The sequence below is a fragment of the Zootoca vivipara genome, chromosome 7 (genome assembly GCF_965207765.1).
Source record: "Zootoca vivipara chromosome 7, rZooViv2.hap1.1, whole genome shotgun sequence".
Taxonomy (NCBI): domain Eukaryota; kingdom Metazoa; phylum Chordata; class Lepidosauria; order Squamata; family Lacertidae; genus Zootoca; species Zootoca vivipara.
The window spans coordinates 22,053,073-22,074,781 of record NC_142590.1 but is presented as its reverse complement, the minus strand read 5'-3'; the positions used below and the strand labels follow the sequence as shown (position 1 = coordinate 22,074,781).

At 43.7% G+C, this 21,709-nt stretch overlaps 1 protein-coding gene across 4 annotated transcripts in view; it reads left to right on the top strand.

Moving 5' to 3' along the window:
• DPYD (dihydropyrimidine dehydrogenase) overlaps positions 1 to 21,709 on the top strand; it is a 520,906-nt gene that overhangs the window by 144,886 nt on the left and 354,311 nt on the right. For all 4 annotated transcript variants that reach the window (XM_088673792.1, XM_035123774.3, XM_088673794.1 and 1 more), the window contains one exon: positions 19,012 to 19,173. In XM_088673792.1, the coding sequence (XP_088529918.1) occupies positions 19,012 to 19,173 (162 nt within the window). The remainder of the gene's footprint in view (positions 1 to 19,011; positions 19,174 to 21,709) is intronic.

The following is a 21,709-nucleotide window of genomic DNA, read 5'->3' as shown; positions in this document are numbered from 1 at the left end:
GAATTTACATGCGAGCTATGATAAAGTTTATTGCTTTAGATTACGAGAGGGCACTAAATACAATATTTTAAACTCAATTTCAAGTGTCACCCATTGGTTTAGGAAAGAAAGGAAGCAAGGGAAACACTCTAAAGCAGACATTGGAACTCTTTTCACATATGCCAAGTAGGAAATCATAAGATTTTTTTCTTTAAAGTATTTCATATGCAACTAGAGTTTGCCAAATAATAATAATAAAAAATGTTTCCATTTGATAGTTTTTAGTTGCATCTTGCCTAGGTCCTGGCACATATGCAGGTATACAAGTTAGTTATTTCTATTTTCATGGTCCTTTCTTTTAGAATAATGCACATTTTCTTGTGTGTCTCTGTGTTCTGCTATGGGCCTCTTAAAATTGATGTAGTTTAGGGCCTCAGTGTGGCTTATTTGAGCCCTGAATGCAGTGCCCAAAGGTGTATATCAGAGACAGAGAAGGCAATACTCAAGATTCCTGCTACATAGCATCCAATTCTGTCCATGCTCTCTCACTAACTGGGAAGCTGTGTGACTCTCTGGTTTTCATTGAGCTTTCATTATTGCAAGTTCTTTGGCTGGTGGAGTATAGCAAATGCATTCTTTTGTCAGGTATTTAAGGGCCTTTATTGTGTATTGTGTGTTTTGTTGGGAAACTACTGTAGCAATCATAAAAGGTCAGGGATTCTTGTTCTCTCAAGCCTGGGGCATTTTAGATATTTGCAGGTCTTGCACAATGTGGTCTGTTCTACATTTCATTGCCTGTAGACCTCAACTTGGCAAGAAAGGGGTTGGGGCGCCTTTCTGGGTTGAGAGGGTAATTGAATTGCCAGGCGCAATGAGACTTCAGCCTTCTTGAGGAAAAGGATGTCACTTTGGCGACATTGTGCTAGGTTTCCACATTTCCGCAAAGTCTAGGCCAGAACTTCCTTTCGTTACTTCTCAAACAATGGGATTACACAGCCCTGCTTTCCAAAGCATGCAGACTATTCTGCCGTGTCCTTTCTAGTCGATATTCACCATGATGTGCAAACAGCCTATTTCTGTTGTGTTCGCTCAATAGGTGACAGACAACTTTGAGGTTCCCCGTACTGCGAACGCTTGTTTGGGAGAGGGAGGGAAAGGCAACAAGCATGTGTTTTGTCACTACATAGACTGCTACAGAAGATCAGACGTGTAAAGAAATGATTTTGCTGAGAAGCTTGAAGGTATCATAATTTATTCATGCTTTCACTGGAGACAAGCCGTGTTAAAAAGCAAATGTTTGCTCAGCGTAAGAGCAGAAGGAACCAAGTGAGAATATGGGTGCAGTGCTCTGGTTTATTCCCCAATCATGTCAGTGGGGCCCATCCTTTGTGTGCTGTAGCCCAGATATCCTGAGGTCAGTGGCATGCGGTCAGTGGACTATGGGAACTAGGCTAGTCCCCTAAAGAGTTCAAGAGGCCTGTCACCACCTCTCTAAAGCCCACTCAGCTTTGGAAAGGAGGCAGCACGGCTTTAGTATCCTGTCAAGAGGCCTGGCGTCTCTTTCCCAAAGCCCAGGAAGCTTCTGCCCTGCTTAGGGAGGGAGGCAGGGCCGGCCCTACGGCCAGGCTAGGTGGCGCAGGGCGCCAGGGTGCCCGCCTGCCAAGGGGGCGCTGCACAGCTGCGCCCACCTGCCGCAGAGCTGTGCCCGCCAGCCCGGCCATGCAGCTCCGGCCGTGCAGCTCTGCCCGCCTGCCGCGCTGGGGGTGGGGCGGAAGCGCCGGAGGGATCCATTGCACCACAGCGCCAGGGCGCCAAATATACTTAAGACGGCCCTGGAGGGAGGTGCAATGTCGGCACCCCGCTCAATCAGCCTTGCAAGCTGGCACCTCTGGTCCTAACTGTTCCGCTACAAAATAACAACAACAACAACAACAACAACAACAACAACAACAATCACTGCACAGCACTGCCTGAGGTGTGTATCGTATGTGAGGAAACCAAGTGGAGAGAGTGAGGAAGTGGAAGGGAAACAGAAAGGGACAGGAAGTCAGGGAGATGGAATTGCCCCATGCTCACTGCCAGTTCCCTACAGCAGACTGTGAGCCCACAACAGAAGTCAGTCGTCAGAAGGAAGCACATTTTCCCTCCTCCTTTGCCCCCTTAGATTGATTGATTGAGCTGGCTTAGGGATCCGTTGGATCCCGAGTCAGACCCACTGCTGTTTCATTACAGCATAGAGGCCAAGCTGGACCAGATTGTTGAGCCAGGTCCAGGCTGGTACAACTGGCGAAGCAAGGGGGTGCAATGGGGGTGGTCCGCCCTGGGTACCACCCTGGAGGGGGGTGACACTCAGCACGCCCCCCAGGACTCACAAGCCGAGCGGCGTGGCTTAAACGCCGGGCGGATGGTGCCGGGATCCTCTGCTCGCGGTGCTGGAGTGGTTTGCTGCCGCTGCTGCTCCGTAGCGCACATGTGCATAGTGCATGCGTCATATGTGGTGACGCTGCACATGCGGCTGCACATGCGGCTGCATGGCGGCGCCCCGCCCCCGGGTGCACACCCCTGGGTGCCGCTCTGGATGCCCGAGCTGCTTCCTCCGCCCCTGGCTGGTACAATGATTGGCCTGCCCCCTACTTTCTGCACTTGGCCAACAAGAGGGGCTTAGGCACAGTTGCAGCTGAGGGATCCTTGCTCCTCAACCAAGGTTTGAATTGCTCTGTGAGTCTCATTGTTTTCAGTGCAGCTTACTTTCAAATGAATGAGTATAAGATTGCAAATTAAGTCTGCCTAACACCTGCACACCATCCTAAAACTTACAAACTGTGCAGTTTGGGGCTCTAGCATTATACCCATCTTCTCCTCTCCTTTCCTCTTTATTTTTCCATTTTTGCTTTGTATCCAGCATAAAGAAGTCTTATGGATAATGTAAGGGGGAGGGCTTATGGAGAACAGCCCCCCCTCATCAGGTCGAGCTCTTCGCAGAGCAGCAAGTCCAGTAGCGGATCAGATTACAGGAATCAGGAAGTAGAGAGGGAGGGGAGAGGCTCTGACAGCATATGAGAACCTCAACACCAAGTAGAAAGGGAAACAGCTGGAAAGGAAATGATGGGATTGGCCACTGGAGAGCAGAAAGAAGGACGGCCCTTCCCCCAACGCCTGAATTGAGGCGCACGGCACCCCGTAGGGCAAGAGGGAGGCGCTTTGGGGTTCCCAAGCTGTTATGCTGGGCGCAAAACAGGAAGAAGCCATTGCGAGGTTCTGACTCGGGCTAAGCAGGCATGTTCTCCAGACTCTTTGCACTGTAAATAATATGCACAATAAAAACACCTTAAAGGCAAGGAGGTGTGGAGCAAGCTTGCTCATTATTTTGTGTCATTTTCGTTATTCCAAATAATAGGTATTGCCCCTTTATTATTCTGATTGATCTAGTATTTTAACCTTTTCTCATTGCAAATGTCTCATTCCTTCCCTTCCACACACACCCCCCTCAAATTCATTCCCTTATTTACCTGCTTTCCATTCCTCTGGCCTACTGTTCTTGCTTTCAACAACTCTTTCATCCTCCATCTTTCTCTCTCGCCCCCACCTCTTTCTTACTCCCTCTCTTCCTCTCCCTGAAATTATTTATTACTTCTGCTTTCTTCTCTCTTCTCTCTCCTTTTCCTCTGTTTTGTGTTTAATTCTTTCATTTAAGATTTAAAATGTAATGAAACACAGACGTTAGACGCAAGAGGGCCTGTTCTCAAAATGACAGCTCAAATTGTGCATGCAAATTGGAGACTGTGTGTGAAAGTCTGTACTCATTTGCACAAGCCATGCGCGCTCATGCATGCCATTTAAAACTGCTACATTTAATTTTAATAAGTGGGGCTTCAAGGAAGTGTCTTTAATTTTCGATACAGGATAGATGTCACCTACATGCCACTGCAAATTGTTGCCAAAAATCATCTGCCAGAGTTCAGAAGCAAAATGATACAGGGAATCATTAATATGAAAAACTGATTATTATTATTATTATTATTATTATTATTATTATTATTATTATTATTATTTTAAAAGGAAACTAAAGCTGCTAGTATGCACTGAGTTATAATTACATAGAAATCTGCATTTTAATTAACCTTCCTTGAAGGATTTCTGGGGTGCTGGGTTTTTGAAAGTTGACTTTTATTCAGTATTTTATGTGCGTCTTGATATTTTTCCAGGTCGCTAAGTACAAAAGCATTCAGATGAAAAGTAAGGATGTCCTTGATGTATTTGAAACATTGACTTTCCTTAAGATATCTATCAGTACTTAATGTACTGAGATGGCTGACAGCTGGTTTCGGTTGCCATAGTGTAATTATGTAGAATAGACTGTCTCGATGACACCGTTTCGATGAAAGAATATCTCGCATTCTCGATGACAAAGACTAAAGTGACAGTATAAGCACCAACTTATGGGGTTCTTTTTTCGTTAGCGGTGTAAAACTACAGGGTTGTTTTGGTGATGCAAGTCAAATGGTGCGATGTAACGATCAATGGCAAAATAAGAGGGATATTGATACCCTGTCAAGGTTTGCGTTTGTTCCACTCCCCCTCTTCCAATTTAGTCTGTAGTCTGCATTACTGGAATTTGAAAATAATAGTTTTTAAAACCTTATGACAGTTCGAAGCTCAGCCCTTTTCATTTCCGATTTCCAAAGCCACAACTTCTAGTTTAATGGGAATTGGACAACGCAGTGGGTGGTGTCCAGATAACTTGTTGCACCAGTGCAAAGATTTCTGCTCCCTATGTTCACCCTCCACCATTCTGTCACAGAGCGTTGGGGAAAATCCCAGGAGAGAAAAAAGGAGGAGGGGAAAGTTCCATTGCACAAGTGCAAATCCTTGTGCTGAAGGAAGTAGTTAGTTGGTTAGGCCATAATATAATACAGTGGTACCTTGGTTCTCAAACTTAATCCGTTCTGGAAGTCTGTTCCAAAACCACAGTGTTCCAAAACCAAGGTGTGTGTGCTTTCCCATAGAAAGTAATGCAGAACGGATTAATCCGTTCCAGACTTTTAAAAACAACCCCTAAAACAGCAATTTAACATGAATTTTACTATCTAATGAGACCATTGATTCATAAAAGGAAAGCAATGGTACTATAAAATAAATCAGACAGTATTGTAGATGATACAATTAAAAAAAATAAAAATTCTTACCTGCACTGAGGATAGTCATTGTTTGGATGGGGGGCTTTTATCCATTTCCGCAGTCACATAATCAATCAATCAGTAGCTGAAGTGGGTTCCACACAGTCACAAAAACAAATGAACCAAAAAAGCCTCAAAAACAAAAATGCGAAATAAACAGCAAAAACAAAAGCGCCAAACTTAATCCGTTCCGGAAGTCTGTTTGACTTCCGAACTGTTCGAAAAGCAAGGCACATCTTCTGATTGGTGCAGGGGACCCGGAAACAATAGGCAACAACCGTATCGGACGTCCAGCTTCCGAAAAACATTGCTTACTTCTGGGTTTTCGGTGTTTGGGAACCAAGGTTTTTGGGGACCAAGGCATTTCAGAATCAAGGTACGACTGTACACACTTACCTGAAAGTAGGCTCCATTAAACTGAGTGGTGTTTACTTCTGAGTAGACGTGTAGAAGGAAGGGAGGGTTATATACAAGTAAGACAGAGACAGGGGGACCCAGGTGGTGCTGTGGGTTAAACCACAGAGTCTAGGGCTTGCTGATCAGAAGGTCGGCGGTTCGAATCCCTGCAACGGGGTGAGCTCCTGTTGCTTGGTCTCAGCTCCTGCCCACCTAGCAGTTCGAAAGCACATCAAAGTGCAAGTAGATAAATAGGGACCGCTCCGGCAGGAAGGTAAATGGCGTTTCCGTGCGCTGCTCTGGTTCGCCAGAAGCAGCTTTGTCATGCTGGCCACATGACCCAGAAGCTGTCTGCGGACAAACGCCAGCTCCCTCGGCCTATAGAGCGAGATGAGCGCCGCAACCCCAGAGTTGGACACGACTGGACCTGATGGTCAGGGGCCCCTTTACCTTTACCTTTTTAAGACAGAGACAGAGTACTTATTTAAACCAATTGAATTTATTAAGTTTCAACACAGTCTATAACATTGTTGCATACCACTCCAACCTCTGAGCAGTCAGGATTCCAGGGCTTCTGGGCAGGGGCACAGTGTCTCCTATTGCAGCCTGGAATAGGTGCATTTATGCACCAGAGATTGCCTCTTCCACCCCTGGGTCAGGCCTGACCTGGCTGTGGCTTCCCTTGATGTGAGAACCTGTTGTGGGGGAGCCTGGTTGCAAAAAAAGTGTGGCTGGGGTTATGCCCTCCCCCCATGCTACGCCACTGGTTCAAGGCATTTATTCAGGGTTCAGTTTCCTTAGAATAAAGGACAGTGGGAACTGTGGTGTTTTTTTATGCTACATGGTTTATTTACACATATACACAACCTGAACCTACAATAGAGGGGCTCACAGCATTAACACTCCCAGAAGGTCTCGTTTCTCTCTAATGCTGCTGATATTACTTGCTGATGAGCACAATGAAGAGTGAGTTGTCTTCTTGATGGTTGCAGCTCACATAGAAATTGCCCACATTTTGAAACTCTCTGATAGTGGATCTTTTGAGAAATGATACACCCATGTATGGGATGTGGCCTTGTTTTTTTTGGGGGGAGGGGGATGACTCATGAATGAAGGATGTCAAGAAATTTGGCCAAACTTGATTAAAGTGGTACCTTGGTTTATGAACTTAATCCGTTCCAGAAGTCCATTCTGAAACCAAAGCGTTCTTAAACCAAGGTGTGCTTTCCCATAGCAGCGGGGGACTCAATTTATACTCAACAGGAAGTGGAACATGTTCTGCTCCCAAGGCAAAGTTCACAAACCAAAACACCTCATTCCGGGTTTGCAGCGTTCTTAATCCAAGTCGTTCATAAACTAAGATGTTCTTAAACCAAGGTACCACTGTATTTCTATGCAGCATGGCAATTCCCCCCCCCCCAAATGTAAAAAACAGTCCTTGTGTTCTTATACAGTTACAACCTCTCAGATGTTCTGGACGCACACTCTAGGAATAAAAACAACAACAACCATTGAGATCGTGACTGTGTAAATGCAGCATAGTAAAGGTAAAGGGACCCCTGACCATTAGGTCCAGTCGTGACCGACTCTGGGGTTGCGCGCTCATCTTGCATTATTGGCCGAGGGAGCCAGCGTATAGCTTCCAGGTCATGTGGCCAGCATGACAAAGCTGCTTCTGGATGTTTACCTTCCCACTGTAGCGGTTCCTATTTATCTACTTGCATTTTGACGTGCTTTCGAACTGCTAGGTTGGCAGGAGCTGGGACCGAGCAACGGGAGCTTACCCCGTCACAGGGATTCGAACTGCCGACCTGATCAGCAAGCCCTAGGCTCAGTGGTTTAACCCACAGCACCACCTGGGTCCCTCATATGCATAATGCAGCATATGGTGCATTATTTTGACTATGTAATCTCTCCTTTGGTTTGCTTATTGTTCATTCAATTTGTAACACTTAATAAAATTTCCTTAACTTTGAATTCATCATAATTAAACATTATGAAACTTTGATAAATAAGAAACCCTCCACATTTGTGGCTTGGGGACCTTCTGTTAGTAACAAACAAAACAGCCCCAGTTGAGCTCATGGAATCAGCTTCAGAGTTGCTTGGATCCTTGCTATACCACTGGAGATATAATCATAATCCCGTATCAGGCACGACATTGCGCTTCATGCACCGCCATCCTGAATTTGTCAGGCCTCGCCGTATCAAACGCCAACTGTGATGTGAACCAGAAAGCTTCCCCGTGTGTTTTTCAGGGGAGAATATGTACAATTTCGGAAGGCATTGTGCTAAGCAGCTGAATTAGCTGAACACACAAACCTTTCGGACCTTGCTTTTCAATATGGAAAGTTTTGGGGGTAGAGTGAGTAGGGATGGGGACATTAGGGCCTGAATGTGTTCCCCTACACAGTTTGTGCCAGAGATTGCCTGTTGCTTCTGGTATCCTCTGTGGGGAACATTCTCTTTCTCCTCCCACAAAAAAGCTCTGTGTATACCGGTAGTTTGCAAGTATTCATTGGAGCCTTTAGATCGTTGTAGGATTTCAGTTTTAGGGAACTTTAATTTAGGTACTAAAAAATTGATCTGGAAGCTCTTCCACAACTTTCGTACAGTTCTTTTTTTCCTATATTAGTATGGCTAATTCTATATATCCTAGTATAGCACTATGTACACAGCAATCCAAATCTAATCCAAATAACTTTATTGTACTAGCCATTGACCATGACAATAAATAGATTTACTGTTGTTGTTGTTGTTTAGTCGTTTAGTCGTGTCCGACTCTTCGTGACCCCATGGACCATAGCACGCCAGGCACTCCTGTCTTGCACTGCCTCCCGCAGTTTGGTCAAACTCATGTTCGTAGCTTCGAGAACACTGTCCAACCATCTTGTCCTCTGTCGTCCCCTTCTCCTAGTGCCCTCAATCTTTCCCAACATCAGGGTCTTTTCCAAGGATTCTTCTCTTCTCATAAAATAGTTTACTAGAACTATTTTAACACAAGGCTAGCTTTCCGAATTCTACCATTTCAATTGGTTTCTATTTTAGATTTGCTTACTTCCTTGCAGCAGAAAATGAACTTGGGTTATTATTACTTTGAAATTCCATCTGAAGATCGCAGGGCGATTCGCGACATACTTTTTGGGTGCAGGTTTCAGTTAAAATCAGCGGGATATATTTCCATGCAAAGGCTGTTTAGGATTTTGCTACCAGTTGCGAGCCATTAGTTCCATTCTAATTATGCAGAACACAGACTTACAGTCACTGTGCATTTGAGAAAGTTACAATATCAGGAATTTTCAGTGTGGAGTATAAATAATGGATGCCAGAATTGGAGGGCAGTATAAATGGTACGAGCATTTCCTGATAGAAAATGCAATTTCTTCTGGCCTAACAGTATTGATCCTACATCTTTTAATAGGTTTTCTCTAGTAAAAACATTCTCATTTACATGCATATTATGTAATGCTTCCAAGTGATACATGTGAAGATCCACCTCTGTCTGCTTCCAATTATTGATGTCTGTTTAAGGCTGGCTTCTGTTCTCTTGGTTACCAATGCAGTACTTATTGACATTTTGATAAAGGAAACCACAAAACATCCTATCCAGTTAGATGCATGCCTTCCTGTGGAATTGCCCAGGAGAAGGCATTTTATAAACAAAGCATGAGCAGGCATCTATTTAATTAAAAACATTTACAAAGCATTCTGGTTCCAAACCCATTTTTATTGATGAATAATGGTAAACGTCAGACTTCCCTGAATAATCATAATTCATTTTGGAACCTATCTTCCTGATGCAGCCATGGAGTCTTGCTACCTTCTTCATGTTCAGTTAAATCTTATTAGCTGGAGATCACAGCATGCTTGGGAAAGGCTGTAGTGTCTGCAGTAAATCATTTGGTTTCATTTGTGAGGAATGTGGCTTTGTGTCTGGTCTTGCACAGAATGGGAAGCTCCAGTTTATTCAGCAGAAAAAAGGAAACCCAAGTCAAAGAGATTCAAGTTAGGGTAGTCTCTGAAAGTTTGTAAAATGCTGTAGTTGCAAAGCTCCCTTGGTGAATTTTGATTTGACTTGTAACATTTATAGAGACTGGCATGAGGGATGGGGGAGAAAACTGTTCAGTTTGAATTTTAATGTCAACCTACCTAATTCATATTTCTCCAACCAACATGCAAACTGAAACATGGCTATCAAAATTCACATCTCTCTGAATTTTGCAATGCAGTTTGCCAACCAAAAGTTGCACATGGGAAAATTGTGCATTGAAATTCTTATATTCATAAAAAATCACATACAAAATTGCATAGTATTTAGGGAAATTGCTTACATATAAATGCATACAAGATGCAACTGGGATGCTTATAGATTTTTATTCAGGCTTTTTTAAAAGAAGAAGAAGAAGAAGAAGAAGAAGAAGAAGAAGAAGAAGAAGAAGAAGAAGAAGAAGAAGAAGAAGAAGAAGAAGTTTACACACTGATGTGGAAATGGGATAAACCAAATACCCTGTGGTACAAGAGTGGAAAACTTAAAATCTGAAAGGAACTGAAATTGTCAGGTTTACCCATCCCTAACTGGTGTCATGTATAATATTTTTTTAAAAAAAAAATAGTTAGAAGGGTTCATATCAAATCTTACCTCAGGCATTAAGTCGCTGAGTAACCTTAACCATCCCTGTAGCAGGGGATAATGATTGAAGTATGGATGAAGAATACTGGCAAGCCAAGCCCTCATCTGAATGCTACATTGCCTCCTTGCTTGAATTTTGCAAATTTATCAAGTTCTGACATGAGAGGGGAGGGAAATGAACAAACCTAAACTAAAGCTCGTTTCTAAGCTCCTCCTGAGTTTTAGAATACGTATAACACTGAATGCTGGGAAGTTATTATTTCTTCTGGTTTTTTGATCAGGAGAAATTAGGAATTTTTTTATCCTGAACTGGCTGTCTCCAAGCTTGGTGAAATGTCAGGAACAAACATTGTCAGACACAAACTTCCAACAATTATTCTTCAAAAGGCTCCGAGACTCAGCCCATTCCATTCTATTCTACCTCTACCAGAATGAAAGTTTAATGTATTTTTAATCAGGTTTTCTTGGTTTAGGCCTACAGGCCATAGACTCACCACCCCCTGAGTTATATAAATAATATTGTATGATGCTTGTATCTGTCTGTGAAAGAAGCTGAGAGTGAGAGATGGGTGACACAGGACTGGGGGGGGGGAAGAGAGAAGAGAGAAATAGATGTGTGACAAAGAATAAAATCATGGATGGAGGGGAATCATGGGAATGAGAGAAATTCTTCCATAATTCATTGATTGGAGGGAGGATTGTATGTGGTGTCATTTCCCAGCCAAAGCATTGCTTACAAACCTATTACATATTGGTGACACTATTGTAATGTAGCACTAGGAGAAAGGTGGGCAATAGTTTTCATTCTAACATAGACTGAAGCATAAACAAACAAACAAAAATATTTCAAGCTACAGGAAGTTGATTTGCATTAAACTTCAAGAACTTCTACCAGTAACAGCAGTTCAACAACTGATAAGGTGAGAAGGATTTCACCTCTTTTTGTGCTTAACAAATGTTGCCTTACCTCTAAAATAGCCATTAGCAATGTACTCAAGATATGTCAGTGTAAGGGAAATGCTGTCTTTTTAACTGTTGGGCTGTCCCTTGGTGAGAAGCAGGTTTGTTTGCAGTGTTTTAATACTCTCAGGGGTGTATAGAGAGGTTGAAATACAGGGGCCACTCGCCCTGTCAAGGAAGTGTGAACTTAGCCTACAGTTCCATAGGATTTCTGTATTTTTAAATTCTTCAACAGACTGTAAGATTAAAAAACAACAACAGAACTCTCTGTTTTCCTTAAGAAAAAGCCTACCGTTTTATAACATACCTTTAGGAACTGTGCTGATTTAACAAGCAAGGTATGTGACTGACCCGCTTAAACATTTAACAAAGGCTATATCCTTGTGGCAATATCCAGTAGTCTCCGTTTTACTGACCAAGTGTAAATGAGGCAAATGTCAAGAACCATTCTTTTCCGGCAGTCTATGTGCTAACACTAAGCAGCTTGTGAAATCTGTGCTAGAAGGGGTTAGATGATTGTCCAGCTTCCATTTACCTCATTTCAGAAAGTCTGTGCAAGTGTGTAGACATTTGCCCATTGCAATTCAAGGGAAGTGTAGGGTTATCGGCAGGTTTATCACCAGCTATTAGCAATGACAACTAAATGGGATCCCCATGTTCAGATATGAAACCTTTGATTGCTGGGAGCAAACAGGAGAAGGCCGTCACTGTAACACCCTGCTTGTAGGCTTCCCAGGGCATCTGTCTGGCTGCTATCGGCAACCGAATTTTGTACTATATTACTTTTGGCCTAGTCCCGCAAGGCAATTTTTATTCACAGTGTGCTCTAAATAGAGAGCAGAGTGGAAACAATCTGAGGCAGACCAAAGGTGACCATCATTGTAGAGAAGTCTAGAAATGCCGACAAGCCACACATAGGGAATGGGGAGGGGAGAAGGCAAAAAACTTAAAATCTAGGGTTTTCTTCACTAGTGCAGAATTTCTTCCCAAGGGCAACCAGATCTTGAAAGAGGAGCTATTTCCATAGACTTTCAAAGAAGGTGGACTATAACTCAGGGGCTAAGCACATCTTCTGCATGCAGAAGTTCCCAACCAAGAGGCTTGGGTAGGTGGTCATGGAGAAAATCCCTGCTTGAGACCCTGCGGAGCATTCAGACGTGAGGATTATTGTGCTAGTTTTCCTGATTCTAATGCCAGTTTTTCTGTCCTGGATTCTAACAATCCTTGACACTGCATTGCTTGTTGAGCTATGGAACTGGTGCTTTTGGATCACTTATAGTGCCATGCCATGCTAAATTTTAAATGGCAGGAAAGAACTGTATGATGGAATACCACCTGAATTTTTATTGTATGAATTTACAATGAAAAGCTCCAGTGATTTTCTTGGTTAACAGGGTTGCAAACAGATTTTTTTCCCCCCTGCAAACAAGGAACATGGAAATGAGCGCTAAGCTGAGTGGCTTTTATGTCACGTGATAAAATGTGAAAATTATCAGGTAAGGAAACATTGTGAAGACAGAATACAGTGCTCTCCAAAGGCAGCCTGAGTAACACTGGCCTAGCTACATTAACACTCTCAGTATAAGGCAATGTGATATGCTTGGGATGTTATGGACTACAATTCCCACCACCCCTTGCCATTTGGTCATGCTGCCTGGGGCTGATGGGAATTGAAGTCCACAACATCTGGAGGACACTGTGTTGGCTTCCTAACATATTTGAGTTCTGTGTTTTTCATTTTGGCATCCTTGATGCCGATGAGGGTAGTGGAAGTTCCTAGATGCCAAAGGGATATGGTTGATTATTTCTATTTGGTGAAACTCTCTTTAATGTGCTGCGGCCAGTACTTTTAAAGAACTGTGTTCTGAACCTCAGGTCAAAAGGAGCGCTCATGGGAGTGGTTGGGTGGAGGGATACCAAGGATGTCAAAAACAGCAGAGAGATCAGTTCTAATGCTTTATTAAAGAAGGTGTAGACCAGGATTTCCTAAACGTGGGTCTCCAGCTGTTTTGGGAATTCCCAACATCCCTGACCACCGGTCCTGTTAGCTAGGGATGGTGGAGTTGTAGTTCCAAAACAGCTGGAGACCTAAGTTTGGGAAACACTGATGTAGACTTACAACAAAGCAGCCTGCCAGGTCTCCTAGCCTTGGCAGGCACGGGACAGACACCACCACAAGGAGATGGCTTGTCTGCACCCAAGGGAACGTATGCACATTCTTTATACACAAAGCAGCATGCGTCACTCTAGCCAGGACTTCCCATCACTCCACCTGACCAGATGAGGGCATAGGTGGCAAATACCCAAATCTTTCAGAGACTTCCCCTTTCTAGGCTCAGAGCACAGCACTCCCAGCCCACAAATAAGGATAACATCACAACAAGCCAATGAGCTTATATCAAAGCAAGTGAATATAAACATTTATGAGCTCTATGCTACAACAACTCCCAATTAAGTGTGGGGTTATCAAGATGGTGTTTGCATCCGGAACAGTTCACCTTTGTTTCAACACAAACTGCCCTTCAACTTATACTTGTATTGTATTGTATTGTATTGGCTCATGGTTGGAACAAATAATAATGAGCAGCTCAGAGAAGAAAATATTTTTGATCCCGGCAGGGTTTAATCTAACTCAAGAGATGAAGCATCATTTCTTCCCAGTACTGAATGCTGCCTTTAGATGTCAGCAGCTTGCTTACAGCTGCCTAGAAATTAATAGAAAATCGCCTTTTGTATATTTTTATAGCATTGTTTATAAACAAAGTTTTTTACAATTCTTCATGATAACCATCACTGTTAGTCCAACTGACCATCAGGGTGACTTACCAATGGGCTAGTAGACTTGCATCCCAAGGTTTCAAGCAGAAACCCAGCACTCGGATCACTGAATTGCTGTTGCTCTTCCCAGGACCATCATCACTGCAGCCAGTATCATAATTAACACAGGCTATAACCAGCCATATTGTTGGTAAATTAAGTAGGCATCGGTTTGCCAACACTTCCCTCTGAATTGTTTATGGGAGAAAATCATGTTTATCTGGAGCTCTCTATTAGAGTTCTCTAATTAGTCTATTAATCTCCATTAGCCTCTATTTGAGATTCTTCCTTATTTCTGGGTTCTTTATGTCCCCATTTTTTTTTTTTCATTTCATGTTACGTGACTCTTTCAGACAGGATAGTAACGGTGACAAGTTTCATATGGTGCCTGTCTGTCTAATTATGTAGGACAAGGAAGGTGTAAGTGCCCTGAATTTATCTTTCAGTTTTTCTGAAAGTGGTTCATGCCATCGTTTTGGACACGATGGTGAAAGAGCTTGTGGGAGTTTTCATGGCTATTGAAATCAGCATAACCACTAAGTAAATTGTTTCATTGGTAATTATTCACATTTGCCCACTTAATTAAAGGTTTGGTGCATTTATGAGCTCTGAAATAATTTGAAAGTGAACTGCAAAATGCATCAACTACGATCAAATGCAGAATTAGGGATGTTGGATTGTGGCTGCCCCCTTTAATACATTTGTTGTGTTACTGTGTTAGACTCTAATAGCGTGGAAGTCTACAGTGCATATCTCACTGTAGTTGTAACAGTCCATATAAAATGTACATAATGTCTTTAAATCCAATGAAAAATGCATCTTAGCATAAATTTAATCACAATAATAATCCAGTAACAGAGGAAAACAATCAACATTTGAATTTACATAATGGAAGTATTCTAATGAAGATGCCACACAAGTATATTAGTATGTGAAAATTTGTCTTTTAACCATTATATAATTAATTGTGTTTTAGAGGAAAGCACAGGGGGGGGGGGGGGACAAATAGCCACCTGTTGAATTGGTTGCAATTTGATTTCCACGAAGAACATTTAGTTAATAAATTAAAATGGATAGTGATTTGCATATACTGATTTGGCAGTTGTAAATAAATACCTTTTTAGATTTCAGCCTCAGTGTAAAAGACATCTGGTTTGATATTTCAACTTCCATCATGTGCTAAAAGGCTTTAGAATTTTGACAAATAAATTAAGCTATACTTTCATGCATTATTCCCTTTAAAATGACAGTGTGTAGCTTTCTGGTTACCAGCTAGATTGACTAGAATGCTAATGTGAGCAGTCCACAGGAAGGGTGACTTCTTCACTCTCCCTTAGCCACTTGGCTGCCTTTGTTGTGCTCATCGAGCAGCAACAATGGGGATAAATCAATCAATAAAGCAAAGGGAAACTTGTGGGCCTCCAGATGTTGCTGGACTCCAACTCCCATCAGCCCCAGCCAGCATTGCCAATGGTCAAGGATGATGGGAGTCAGAGTGCAGCAACATCTGAACAGCAGCGCGCTCATTCCTGTTATAGTAAGTGCCGGGTAATGCTGTGGTCTAAACCACTGAGTCTCTTGGGCTTGCTGATCAGAATCCCAGCGACAGAGTGAGCCCCCATTGCTCTGTCCCAGCTCCTGCCAACCTAGCAGTTCGAAAGCATGCCAGTGCAAGTAGATAAATAGGTACCGCTGCGGCAGGAAGGTAAACGGCATTTCTGTGCACTCTGGTTTCCATCACCATGTCCTGTTGCGCCAGAAGCGGTTTAGTCATGCTGGCCACATGACCCGGAAAGCTGTCTGTGGACAAACGCCGGCTCCCTCGGCCTGAAAGCGAGATGAGCGCTGCAATCCCGCAGTCACCTTTGACAGGACTTAACTTTTATTTTATAGACTGTGGATTCCAAAGCCTAGAGTGCAACCTATTTATTTACTTGTTTAAAATTGGATTTTTCCGATAGTCTTTAACCAAAAGCTGCTTAAATAGTGCCTGCTGCCAGTTTGCTCTCTGATGTATGATGGGCAAGGTGATCACATGACATGTTTAAGTGATGCACAGACACATGGGATGATGCAACCTGTGTGTATATCTGGCACTTTCCTCTTCTCCTGTAGTTGCGAATACAGCTGCCACTGAAATCCACCAGTATCTGATTCTGCCGTTCCAGCCATTTGGAATTTTATTTCATAGTTTTAGGCAGGCTTGTTGAAATCCACAAGGGCACATTCTGTAATCTGTTCATCCAAAACACTTCTGTTGGGGCCGTGCCTTTTCTATGTGCAGCCTCCACCCTCACAATATCTGTCACCATAGTGACATTCTTAATATTTTCACGCCAAAGCACCTCTTCTCATCTTGCCCAGTCCTGTGAAATCACTTGTTTATTTTTTTGCAAGATGACCCGTTTATGTTATTTTTAAAAACACATTTACTCCTACACGTAGTCCGTGTTTCTTTTTCATTCAGACTCACATTAACGGAGTCCTTGAGGCTGCATGAAACTGTCTGAGGCTACCTGGAGCCAAACAACTAATAAAGCAGCAAATAAAGTGAGCACATTTGCAACATGGCAGATTTCCAAATTACCTGTGGATTTTCTATGGAAATGCATTGCTTGGTGCTAGGAAGACAGAATTGGCAATAAACAAAGTTTGTGTAGGTGAAAACTTCTCCTAGCTCCCTCTGCCCCGCTGCCTTTTAATTTGTATGGAGTGATATAACCGTTCCCCATAATGAGGTAGCTAGTTGGGGCTAAAATATTTTCTCTATTCATTCCTCATGTCACCAGCCCACTGATGCCCTCCTCTCTGACTGGTTTTCCCCTGGTGGCAAGCTGGAACAAGCTGGTGGAAGGAAGAGCAGGAGAGCTCTGCCTTCGTCTCCTCCACACCTCTTTGGTGTCTGGTACCTCGTAGGAAATTATGGTTCAGGGGTAATGTGCTCTGAGTGCCAGTTGCTAGGAGAAGGGCAGCTACCATCTTGCTTTGCTTGTGGGCTTCCATGGCTGTCCATTGTTAGATGCAGTGCACTAAACCTGAAGATCCTCAGGTGGTTAAGATGGGCTCTTGTTTTCTTGAGAAGGTGCTCCAACCCACTTTTTTTAAACGGAAGGAATTCTCATTGTTGTAAACTACCACATTAAATCCCCAGCTTTCCAACAGTGAGCTCAAGGTTGGGGGATATGTTTTGTCCTCCTTTTACGCTCACACTAATCCTGTGACGTAGGTAGGGCTGAGACAATATGACTGGCCCATGAGGAACCTCTTGACTGAGTTAGGATTTGAACCTAGTTTTCCCCAGGTCTAGGTCCCATCTACAAGGTAAAAAGGTAAAGGACTCCTGGACGGTTAAGTCCAGTCAAAGGCAACTATGGGGTTGCGGAGCTCATCCCTTCAGGCCAAGAGAGCCAGCGTTTGTCCACAGACAGTTTTCCGGGCCATGTGGCCTGCATGAATAAACTGCTTGAACGCCATGATGGAAACCAGAGCGCACAGAAATGCCATTTATCTTCCAGATGCAGTGGTATCTATTTATCTACTTGCACTGGCGTGCTTTTGAACTGCTAGGTTGGCAGGATCTGGGACAGAGGGAGCTCACCCCGTCGCAGGGATTTGAACCGCCAACCTTCTGATCGGCAAGCCCCAAAGGCTCAGTGGTTTAGACCACAGCGCCACCCACATCCCTTTCCCATCTACACCATACATGTAAAGCACATTGCTTCTACCCCCACCCCATCCCAGGAATGCTAAGAACCATAGTGTACCCATCAGAGAACTGAAATTCCCAGCACCCTTAACAAACTATGTTCCTAGGACTCTTTGGGGGATGTGCAGTAGGATTGTGTCTTACATGGTGGTTGGTTCCAAGGGTTCTGTGTATATGCAAAAATGCTTATATTCAAATCCTTGGAACCAACCCCCCTGCAATCATCTTGAGGCTTCAGGAACTGGTGTGCTGCTTCCAAAAGTCCCAGGGTGCGCCCGTGAGAGCTCATGGGGTCGTTCGAGTTCCCACGAGATGTTGCAGGAGCTTCCCAGACTGGCATGATTAGACAGCCTTGGTTTCCAAGCAAGGCTCTCTAATCTCAGTGACTCCAGAAGCCCCAGGATGCTCTTGCAAGATCTCACATGGTGTTTGAGTTCCCATGAGACGTCATGCGTGCAATCCAGACTTGGTGTGGGGAGACCCTCTCTGCATTTAACATACAGGATTTCAACTAGCTGACCTACAACTGTGTATAGTTGAGATCACACAAGTTAAATGTTTGTAAGATGTGATCATACTATAATGTACTTAAGTGCTTGTCATGTATGGTGTGGATGTGACTCTACTTCAGTACGGTAACCACTGCACAACATGACCCCATTAATTCTGAGTAGATGCCTTGGGTTGCCTTTTCAAGCAGCAGGAACGTGTTCTCAGGGGCTTTTCCCGGAGTATTGACCTTATTGAGGGCACTGCAAGCTGTTCCTTGCCTGCCCTTGGACACATATTGAGGAAACAACGGGTACAGATACATCATAGAATTATAAAATCATTGAAACCTTTTTGTTGCATCAACCTTGCATGTATTAACCAGCTTATTTTGCTGAGGATCAGTGGTGGATTTTATAAGTATCTTTCAAGTAATAATGAAAGATAGGAATTGTCTTGATGTGGATTCTGTGGAATGAGAAGGAAATTGGGAAGGAAATTACATTATCTTGTGGGGTGCCCTCTTCCCTTGTATGTAATTGATTTAGGAACAGAGGGCGCCATTACAGGAAGGTTATGCAGCTACAACATTATTTCTATAGCGAGACCATTTTGCTATGGGGAGGACTTAAAACCTGCTTAAGCTGATCACAACATTTCGGTCTTCAAAATAAGGTTGACATGATTGAAAATGGATTTAAAAATTGTATGTCTGAGTAACATGTGGCTACATTTTGTGTGGAATCGTTGGGGTAATGCTATACACATTGTTCAGATGAAATGCTGAAAGCTTCGTCTCTAAGCCTCCACATTCCTTCTAACATGCTGCTGCTGCTGCTGTTTTCCTGCTTGTGCAGAACTACTACGGAGCTGCCAGAATGATCCTTTCTGACAACCCGCTTGGGCTAACGTGTGGGATGGTGTGTCCAACTTCAGACCTCTGCGTGGGTGGATGCAATTTATATGCCACCGAGGAGGGACCAATTAATATTGGTGGACTGCAGCAATTTGCTACAGAGGTAAGTGAAGATGTGTAGAGTTCGGGTTTTTGTTTTTGTTTTTTGTTTTGTTTACTAATGAGATTTGATTCCACATCTTGTTGGCAACCAGACTAAGTCAAATGTGGTAGTTCTCCGCCCCCTTCTTTTTGTTGAATAAAAGAGTTAGATGTACAAAGGGTTAGATGTAATCCATAAATACTTTTGGATATAAAGCAGGGTTGGGGAAACATTTGTTTTGTGTGTGAAAGAGCAGGCTCTCTCTGCCTTGTGCCATTGGTAGTTCTGGGGCAAAATTTTCTTGGTTTGGTCTCTTTCTTCCACCTCTTTCCTTCCTTCTCCTCTTTGCCCAGCAGTGGAGGCTGGTCCATTAGGGCAAATGAGGCAATGCTCCACCAGCCTCTCTCTGCCCCCAGCCAGCCCCCATCCTCTTATTTACAACACGTTCAGGAGGTACCTTACGGGGGCAAGAACAATAATTAATTGCCACCTATCATCATCATCATCATCATTATTACACCCATCTGACTGGGTCGCCCCAGCCACTCTGGGCGGCTCCCAACAAAAAATAGTAACAACACATTGCAACATCAAACATTAAAAACTTCCCTGAACAAGGCTGCCTTCGTATGTCTTTTCAGAATCACATACCGTAGCTGTTAGTCTGTTTGACATCTGATGGGGGGGCCGAAAAGGCCCTCTGCCTGGTTCCCTGTAGCTTCATTTCTCACAATGAGGGAACCGCCAGAAGGTGCTCAGACCTGCAATTCAGTGTCTGTGCTGAACAATGGGGGTGGAGACACACCTTCAGGTATAAAGGGCCGAAGCCATTTAGGGCTTTAAAGGTCATCACCAACACTTTGAACTGTGCTCAGAAACGTACTGGGAGCCAATGTAAGTCTTTCAGGACCGGTGTTATATGATCCCAGCGGCTGCTGCCAGTCACCAGTCTAACTGCTGCATTCTGGATTAGTTGTAGTTTCTGAGTCACCCTCAAAGGTCACCTCACAAAGAGTGTCTTTCATTGGGCTCCAGATCTGCCTGTCATTGGGCTCCTCACATGCTCTACCACTAAGCTGTGGTCCTTCTCTTACCAGAGAAGTGATTGCTTACAGAGGGTTCCGATCTTCTTTCCAACTCTCCATCCATGTCAGCTACACTCCGCCCAGCCCATGTTTTGCCCCTCTTGGTCTCATTCTGTCCTCCATGCTCCCTCAACCTGCATGGGGGCCAAAGGCAACATGTGGCCCTTGGGATGCGGGTTGCCACCTATGAAGCATTGTTGTATGATATAGGACAATTGCTGCACAAACATGACACTGAATAGGAATTTATTATTTATTGTTTTCATCCAGTCTCTCAGCCCTACACTCCCCCCTCTGCCCCAGTGACGCACATTTTAATAAGTAGAGTTGAAGCCATACTAAGCAAGCTGTATTTAGCTCCCATCATATTACTGCACCTACTAGAGGCCCAGTTATGAGCCAAATGGTCTTTTTTCTGGGCAACTTGAAGGGCAGGAGGAAAATAACTATACAACCTACACAAGCTTTATCCACCTGACCATTGGAACTCTTGCTCAGCCTCTTACTAGTTTTGGAGATCCCCCCCCCCTTCCCTGCCATATTGACTCTATCTTTTCAGGCTAATTTGGAAAGTTGCTTGCTTGCTTGCTATGAATTGGGACACCTCTGAAGATACCGTAACCCAATTCCGCACTGTGGTTCCTGAGAGATTGGGATCATGTTTTCTGTCTGTGGCTTGCATACAGTTGCATACCATTCGGAATCAATATGGTGGATGGAACCTTTCAAAACTGCACTGGTCTTTTTGGTTTCTTGGGATTTTTGAGCAACGTCAGATATGAGGTTGCCAGCATATTAGAAAGTTGTTTTGAACAGCTTTATGTGATTTCATTGATGAACAAGGGTGGGGTGTGAATGTGAAATAATAAAGAAATAAATAATCCCTAAAGATTGGTCTGTTCACCTCGACTTACCAAGCAGCTCCATGCACATTCTGGTAACTTGCCACTTGGCAAATCATCCTTTATATTAAGCCACGGTCTAAGGTTTGAATTGGAGTGTGGCCCTGTTCTGATCCTTCATGAAGTGTGAGAGAGTGGGCACAAGTGTAGCAGCTCTGCCCACCTACCCCTCCAGTCAAAGGTGGATTTAGGGGAGCAACACTGGTTCAGTCACACTGGGCGCAGAGTCTCAGGGGTGGCACAGGGTGTGTGCTGAAACTATGTTGTAGAATGGAAGGTGAGAGGCAGGGGGTGCCAAATTTTGGTGTTGCAGAGGGCACTACTGAAATTTGAGACCTCAAAGTCTGCCACTGCTCCAGTTACAAAAATGGTGCCCCTTAAAATATACGGTTGTTGTTGTTGTTGTTTAGTCGTTTAGTCGTGTCCGACTCTTCGTGACCCCATGGACCATAGCACGCCAGGCACTCCTGTCTTGCACTGCCTCCCGCAGTTTGGTCAAACTGATGTTCGTAGCTTAGAGAACACTGCCCAACCATCTTGTCCTCTGACGTCCCCTTCTCCTAGTGCCCT